This window comes from Diospyros lotus, chromosome 7 (genome assembly GCF_014633365.1).
Source record: "Diospyros lotus cultivar Yz01 chromosome 7, ASM1463336v1, whole genome shotgun sequence".
In the NCBI taxonomy this organism is placed as follows: Eukaryota; Viridiplantae; Streptophyta; class Magnoliopsida; order Ericales; family Ebenaceae; genus Diospyros; species Diospyros lotus.
Window position 1 is genome coordinate 26,327,586 of NC_068344.1, and position 8,936 is coordinate 26,336,521.

The 8,936-nt window shown below is 31.3% G+C and overlaps 1 protein-coding gene across 1 annotated transcript; it reads left to right on the forward strand.

The window, feature by feature from the left end:
- Positions 1-6,252: 6,252 nt before the first annotated feature.
- LOC127805886 (pathogen-associated molecular patterns-induced protein A70-like) lies at positions 6,253-7,180 on the forward strand. The gene has a single exon (XM_052342713.1). The coding sequence runs from the start codon at positions 6,302-6,304 to the stop codon at positions 6,986-6,988; it is 687 nt and encodes a 228-aa protein (XP_052198673.1). The 5' UTR covers positions 6,253-6,301; the 3' UTR covers positions 6,989-7,180.
- Positions 7,181-8,936: the final 1,756 nt, after the last annotated feature.

Genomic DNA, 8,936 nt, shown 5'->3' on the forward strand with positions numbered 1-8,936 from the left:
AGTTTTAAGTTAAGTTAATTTACTTTACACATTTATTATTATTATGATTATATTATTATCTCAACTATCATTATTATTATTATCTCTTTTATTAGCATTATTATTATTATTATTTGATTACCTTAAATCCTCAAACACGGAAATTTAATAATTATTTTCGTCTTTAAAATTTTTGGAATATTACAAATAAGTTTCAAGTGTTATAAAAAAATTAATTAATGTATAGAGAGAAAGGGAGATAGCGAGAGAGAAGAAGAGATTTGAAAATAGAGATGGTGGTGGAGAAGAGAGACCCTTGATTGCGTGGACAGAAGAGTAATTCTTTACTAAAAACAGGGACAAAATTGTCAAAAAATATAATTGTTTAATCAGAAGTTGTAGAAGCTGGGATACCCCAGTTTTGAAAAAATCAGCTTCTACCCTTTCTAAAAGTTAATAGAAACTATAAGTTAAAATTCTAAAAATTAAAACAAACAATACATACCCATTTTTTTGAAGCTATAAGCTAAAAATTATTGTTTTAAACTGTAACAAATAGGCCATTTGTTTGTTTCCTGAACAAAAATGTAATTTTACCAATAGTCAGCCAGACAGCCAGCTTAATTATTTATTAATTAATATAACATGCTGTTGCCGTTATAAAGCTAATATTGATTTCCAAACCTCTTTGTTATTGATTTAAAAATCTTCTTTTTAGCTACTCACACATATATAGTTAGAGTTTATTATTACGTATATGATTATGTTTGAATAATGAGACCACATACTAATAATTAATTACTGTTGAAATATCGGAAGTTTAAATGTAAATCTAAAATTAATTAGATGACTAATGAACCCTTATTATAAAGCTAATTCTGGTTTGGTTAAATTAAATCGAATTGAACAAATTAAAAAATTAAACCAAAAATAAAAATTAAAAAATCGAATAGAATGAATAAATCTAACAAACACAAAAAAATTAAACAAACTGAAAAACAAAAACTGTGTTTTCTTTGTTGTTTTCAAATCATTTTTAGTTTTTAATTTTTTAAAACAGTGAAAATACATTTATTTTATCATTTTGAAAAATAAGAAAAAATTTTAAAAGAGAAATTCAGAACAATCTCTAAATCTAAAACAGCGAAATTACGTTTATTTTGATTGTTTTTAATCAAAACAATCTTTAAATCTAAAATATGGAAAACACAATCTATTTTTCATATTTTAGCTCTAAAAAAATGGAAAACAAGAAAATAAGGAAGAAAACAATTATTATTAAATTTTAAAAATAAAATTATGTATTTATTTAAAATTTTAAAAATATAATATATTTATATTATAATTACAAAAATAAGATAACATATAGTATATTAATAAATATATTACACATATTATGTATAATAATATTCAATATAAATGATCACTTATCAATATTTTATTAATTAAATTTATTATTTTATTTTAATAGTAAAATTTTATTAAAAAGAGTTAATTTTATTATTTAATAATTAAATTTATTTAATAAAATATTATAAAATAATTATTCTCAAGATTTTAAAATAAGTGTGTTTTCTAGTAATTTTATCATTTATAATCACATTATAAAATATTAGTTCATATTTTTAATTTTTATTTAAATGCTTCTTTTTTATAATTACACTATGATTGCATTTGCTATTTTTTTCAAGTTAATTTATTTATTTATTATAAATTATTTATTTTAATTTTTTTGGATAATTAAATTTATTTAATAAATTACTATTAAAAAATTATTTTCAAAATTTTAAAGAGAACGCGTTTTATAGTTTTCTGTTTTGAGAAATAATTTTTTAAAATGACAAAAATAACGTATTTTTAATTTTTTTAAAATAAACTATTAAAATAAAAAATTAAAACTAAATTCAAAAACTCAAAATTAAAAATTGAAAAGTAAAGAGAAGATACCCTAAAAAACCCACAAAACCAAAAAGCCAAACTAACCAACAAAATCAAAAAGACAAAAAAAGCCAAAAAAATACCTTAATTGAAACTCATATTTGTGGGTCGTTGGTTGAAGCAAAAAGAAGGGGGAACGATGGGTTTGTTGCCGATCGCTTGTCGGAGAAATGGAAAGGGGGTCAGTCTCGGTCGTGACTCGCAGGTTGCCAATCAAAACAAAGGGGGAAATGGTCTGAATTGGTTGAGACAACAACGACTTACGAAAGACTAAGTCGATAGGAAACGAGGATGACAAGCAAAGGCCAAAGGCAAATGGGAAGGTAGAAGAAATGTCGAAGGCTAAGAGGGCTAAGTTAACCATTTGACTTGCTGATTGTCGGTCGAGGAAGGGTCAGGATTTGGGATCGATCAAGACAGTGACAATTGGCACGAGACAGGGACAACGACATCGACTGTGAAAGGGAATGTGTCTAAAGGAAGGTCTTTTCTTTATTATATTCTTCTCCTCTTATTCTTTTCTACTTCAATACGATAGTGAGGGATGAAAAAGATGAAGTTTGGAATTCGATCAGTTCAATTATTTTTGGTATTTTCAACACAAAAATTGAATCAAACTTGGCAAAATTTAAGATTGAACCAAACCAAACCTTATAAAAAATGAAATCGAACATACAATTTTAGTCAATTTAGTTCAGTTATTTCAATTAATCCAAAATTTTGCACCACCCTTACAATATTTTTTGGATAGAACAAAAAAAGAAAAGAAAAGAAAATTACACTCAACCATGTTGGGATTCGGTCAAAGACAAAGATACCTTAAAAATGTGAGAAATGATAATAATCTAACATAATTTTACAACTTTAATTGTATTTTTCTCCGTATTATTGTTAAAATTGTTAATATGATGAAAATATTTTTATATTTTCTCTCATTCTCCCATTATCGTCCTATATTATTAGACGAACTGACCCTAATCTAATAATTTGTCTATCTTTTTTCTCTTTCCGATTTGACAATAACAAAGAGATACGAACAAATAATTAAATTTCGACTAGACCATCATAAAAGGAAAAATGAGAGACATGAAGGGAGTACGTGAGAGTATTTTTGTTATGCTAAATTTTTAACAAGAATTAATAGTAAGAGGAATATATATATATATATAAATAAAAATGTAAAGTCAAATAAATGTATATTTCATTTTTCAAATGCCAAAATTATGCCCATCTTTTTATCAAATATCGTGTTAAATATAATTTATTCTAAAAAAGTCATTAAATAGTGTTTGCAGTAATCCATGATTACATATGCATAATGGGTGGGTGGACTTGTAATTTAACATAATTTAAACATATAACATCTCATGTAATAATTTTAATTTGTTAATAAATAAAAGCTCAAAACACATCAATGTCCTTGAGAGGTCTAATAGGTCTTAAATTAAAACTTAAGATACAATACCTATTTCTTTTTAAGTTGAGGAACACAAATAGTTAAACAGGTCACTGAATAAATAATTAAGAAAATGTTTGATATATAAATCAAATAATTGAATCATGATAAATTAGGATTCACACCAATAGATCGTAAGTTCGATTATTTACCCTGCGCAGTAAAACAAACCCTCCACTTACCATTTTGAGAGCACAAATAGTGAGAAACGATAATTCCAATAAAATGATTGACTTACCATTTTGATCGTTTATAAGTTATTGGTTTAAATTATAATTTATGTAACTTATTTATTTAAATATATAATTATTAATTAATAATTTAAAAATATATTTATTTAAATATTACCTACCTTTTCAACTTTAGGCAATTTAAAACTTCGGCAACTTAAAATCTCCTGAAAAAAAGGACACCCAAACAACTCAGGAGGATGGTCTATTTGCGTCAACATCAATTTATTATTTTTAAATAAAAAATTAAATAAAAATAATTTTTAAAAAATAACATTAATTTCAAAAAATATTGCATTTAAATGAAACATAGAATGTAAATTTTTTTAAAAAAATACCTAATATTTTTAAAAATATTTAAAATTAACCAAATATATAATTACATAAATTTTCAAAAACATTATTAGAAATCATCTACAAATTTTGTCCGTACTCTGTTAACGTCAACGTCAGTTTAATATATTTTAGCTGGAAGCGCAGGCCACGAGGACCTTAAAGTTGAACAACCAGCTGTTTGTCTGTTTCCTGAACAAAAATGTAATTTTACCAATAGCCAGCCAGCTTGAGTAATTATTAATTAATTAATATAACATGGTATTCCGTTATTAAGCTAATCTTGATTTCCAAACCTCTTTGTTATTGATTGAAAAATCTTCTTTTTAGCTACAAACACATATATACTTAGAGTTTATTATTACGATTATGATTAAGTTTGAATAATGTGACCAAATATTAATAATCAATTATTTTAATGTTAACCGCGTTGTTTAAATATTGGAAGTTTAAATGTAAATCTAAAATTAATTAGATGACTAATGAATTTGTTCATTTCAGCCCAAGGGATTAATGAACGGGGGAGATTCCAGTAACATTAGAGCTAGTTTAGGTGATTGGAGTATTGGGTGATAGCACTTGTAAAATATTTCGACGATGAAGTGAGTAAGATATTGAGTTGGCAAAGTGTCAATTGGCTAAAAAGAATATCTGGCACCTCACAGCAGGCGCCAAATTTTCCTTCTCGCACAAAGGATTGACAAATGGGGGAGATTTTAGTAACGACGGAACTGGTTTTGGTGACTAGAATAGGGAGCAACTGCACTTGTAAAATACTTCGATGATGAAGTGAGTAAAATATTGAATTGACAGATTAAAAAGGGGTTAAAAAAATATATCTTATCTTGTGAACATGTTGACTTATAGTATATATAGGGAAATAGAGTTCTCTAACATGCAAGCAAGTCCTGAGATGTTACAGTGGGATGAAATAAAAATATCTTATGCTAGTAAAACTCTTTGACGAAGATATAATGACGACGAAAGTTTAACTAGATGTCAATAAAATTTATAATGAGCGCAGGGGTATTGTAGGTATAAAGATATGATGATCAGCATTGATAAAGATAAAATTGAGTTGGGTAAAAACGCCATAGAGATCTTGGGTCTCCATCGGGCGGGCCCGATGGGACCACGGTCCAAGAACCCTTATCATAAAGCTAAGTATTATAAAGCTAATTCTGGTTTGGTTATCCGATATTTCTGTAACCTTTTGGGTATGCGGTTCCTGGAATCACGCTCGATTGACATGATTACGGCGCTTGAAAGCAGGCCGTGTTCACAAACGTCGGGGAAAGAGCATGCATGGTTAGATTTTAAGGTAAATCCCATTTTCCATTAATTAAACAGGATAATAACGCTGACCAAGTTGAATTAATCAGTACCATTGATTAGCTTCAAGCCCTTTTATTTTATGATCAGGACCTTTAGAAAATAAACGCACATGAGCTCAGCAAGATGGCTCTTCTCTTCTGTGGGATAATCCCACGATGATAGAGATATGCAAATCTATCTTTAGAGTCTCTTTCTAAAATTGTACAACGGATTAAGATTATTTAAATTTAAAATATTAAAAATACCATATACTTTCTGACAATTTTCTTTTTTATAAAACACTTGTAACATGAAAAAATCAATGATGTTATGTTACTTTGACCGACAATATAACATTTATCCGCCAATAAAAAGGTATGGGCCATACACATGGGACCATATGCAAAAGCTAGCCCCACATGCATGAACCCATGTCTTCCTTTATGGTGGGTAAATATTATGTTGTCCGGCAATAAACAACATAACATTTCTGTTGAAAAAATATAAACTTTAAGTTTTTTATTTTGTTAAAAAATTATTAATAAAATGGTTTAAAGGAATATGTATTATATATAGAATCTAGCTATTAAAAAAAGTTAATTCTTATCATTTAATGAACATAATAATAATATTTTTGATTTTATAAAGATTGGGGCTATTATAAATTTAGAAGCTAAGTTTAGAGCCACAATAAATAAATCAGGCGGTTTAAGACCGGGTGATTACTACAGATAAGAGTATTATAATTAATAACATATGATAGTGTCTTCGAAACTATCTTCCTCATTCGTACGATTTAATTGAAAATATAGAGAAAAGAAGGGAAAAAAATGGGCAAGCTCATTATAACTCAAGACTCGAGAGCTAAGGCCCCGTCACCCGCTACTTTCCCACTACCAGACAACGCTATCGTCTCAAATCTTTATTATATCAGGTCGCACGTGGCGTGGCTGTATTCATTCATAAATAAGCTCTCTGGCCCTCCCCCCTCAGCCACGGTAACCACCCCCCTCTTCTGTCTCTGTCTCTGTCTCTCTCTCTCTCTCGCGCCATGGATAAAGCGGCAGCTGGGTTCGGAACCATGTGGGCTTATATGGCAAGCTGGTTCACGCCAACTATCCTCTTCTGCGTGTTGAACCTCGTGATCGGCACTATCTTCATGGCCTCAAAATTCAAAACCGGCCGCCACCAGCAGCCAGACGGCTACGAACCCCAGCCCCGGCCCGAGCTTGGCCGTGCCCCATCCTTGTTTGAGCGGCTTACGTCCATCAATCATTCCCTGTACAACTCCGATCCGCCCGAGACATTGCAGCCAAACCGCGGCAGCGAACAGGCTGAACAGCACCCGCCGCCCCAGATGGCCCGAACTCCTTCCTTCTTAGAACGACTCTGGTCCGTCAATCTCTCCCGCATGAACTCCGACCCGCCCGAGACGTTGCGACCAGCCGAGGCGGAGGCCGAGACCAAACAGCCTCTGGCAGACCGCCAAGTGGGGAGGAGCCAGTCCGAAAAGACCACGAGGAAGGCGGCGGCCTCTCTGGCGAGGATGAGGAAGTCGGGTAGCGAGAAGGCAAGGTCGGATGCGGTAGAAGCCAGTCGGCAAGCGACGGCGTCCACGGAGGACGAAGGGGTTGACGCGAGAGCCGACGACTTCATCGGCCGGTTCAAGCAGCAGCTAAAGCTGCAGAGGCTGGAGTCCTTTGTCCGGTACAGAGACATGTTGAACAGGGGCGCCTAGTAAGGCACGTTCACATGCTGTGAAAGATATTTTCTTTTTAACTGTTGTCTCTCTGCAAATTGCCCGAGTTAAGGGGTATTTGAGTCATTTTAAAATTGTGGAGATGTACATGTACTACATCTACTGGATGGTGCAGCCTCAGGCTCAGCCTGTAGGAATTGAATTATTATGATGCTAGGAGAGGACTTTGCCGTCTCTGCGTTTGTTTTCCATGTATGTGATATGAGTTTGTGTTTGCCGGGGCATTTTTGTCTCCTCAACGTGACAAGGCCAGCTTACCCTGTTCGTTAATTGTTAGTGCTTATTAAGTACCGTTACTTAACAAGAATAAATAAATAAAACGTAAAGCTTGTATTAATTAACAGCTGCTTTTCCACAGAAATAATTTGATGTACGCGCGGGACCAAATAAAGTAATAATTTGAAATTTTGTGGCGGGCCACCAAGAAAGTTCACAGAAACTGGCCAGATTTTCACCTAATTTTACATTCTGATACAAATTTTTACATGTAGTTTGTAATAATCATGTAATAAACAATTATTAGATTGTATATGGATTGGGTTTAATGAATTGGATCGACGACTAATTAAGATGCGTCAATGATGGTGAAATTTGAAGTTGTTTTTGTGCTGGTGATTGGTGACTCCATCGGCTGCTGCAATTGACACTTGGCAGCAGCCTGATGTCATGTTGATAAGTTTGCTTAATTTAATATTTTCTATTATGCTAAACTAACCTTCAAATGTGTGTGACGACGTCATGGCGATTTGCGAATGTCACTGAGCCACACCCAACCGATTACCCACCACATCCTCGTCAATTAATTCACATAAAATGGAAACGTTGGGATGGTTGTTCTTCTGCAATTTTTGTTGTTTGTATTATTCATTACATTAGAAAAAATAAATCATAAATTAAATTTTTAGCTCTTGAGTAGAACGGGGATCGAACTCAGAACTCATCAGATAGACACCAATATATTATTCATCGAACCGTTTGACTTATGACTTAGGGATCGTTATCGCTTCTACTTTTAACTTGTTATTGTAAAAAATAACTTTAATTATCTAATATGGAGTAAAATATTTAGTACAATTGTGATATCACTTCATCATGTGAATGCAGTATCACAAGCCAAGCATGGCATATGGAAAGGATGTTCAATCGATTTGGATCATATTGAAATTGAAATCGGTAAAAAATTTATAACAAATAAGAGTAGGATCAAACGAGCCCAATTAGCACGCAACATTGCCATTAGTATTATACATACTATTTATGCACTACTCTATGTATCCAACAATACTTACAAAAATGTATAGTATTGTTGTTCTTATTTGCTTTTCAGTTTAAAATTGGGACCGAACCAAAAAACCAATATTTCAATTTTTTTTAACCAAACTTATTTAGCTTTAGATTGGATTTGGTTTTTTGGTTCAGTCATGTCTAATTTTTTTGTTCAAATCTTTTATTGTCGAGATATAATAATAAATGTATTTAGTTGGAAACATCGATATCAAGCTGACTGAGTCTGCGAGAAAAAAAACAATCAAAGAATGCAGATAAGTCCCTACGCAAACACTTCAATACCTAAGTTAAACATTAAAAATAATGAATACTATATTGAAATCAATATTATAGACATATATTTTTAAAATGAGAGTCTAATTATTTATAGAGAAGTATAGAACAATCTTAAAACTCATAAGATTAAGATTCTTACATATAATGTTTATTTTGATATTTTAGAACCTACTAGGATTAAGACTTTTATAGATGATGTTTATCCTAATATTCTAAAATCTTTTTAGAATTAATTTTTTTTATAGATAATTGCCTATCTCGTAGGGCCTTTAGAAAGATTTTCGAATGCTAGAGTTATCTAATTTGCGTGTTGTGCCCCATTTTCCTGATTATAGAGATGGCAAATGGGCGGGTCGAGCTGGCT

Excerpts from the sequence above, each read along its gene's own strand:
- LOC127805886 (XM_052342713.1), top strand. The coding sequence starts at position 6,302 with ATGGATAAAGCGGCAGCTGGGTTCGGAACCATGTGGGCTTATATGGCA.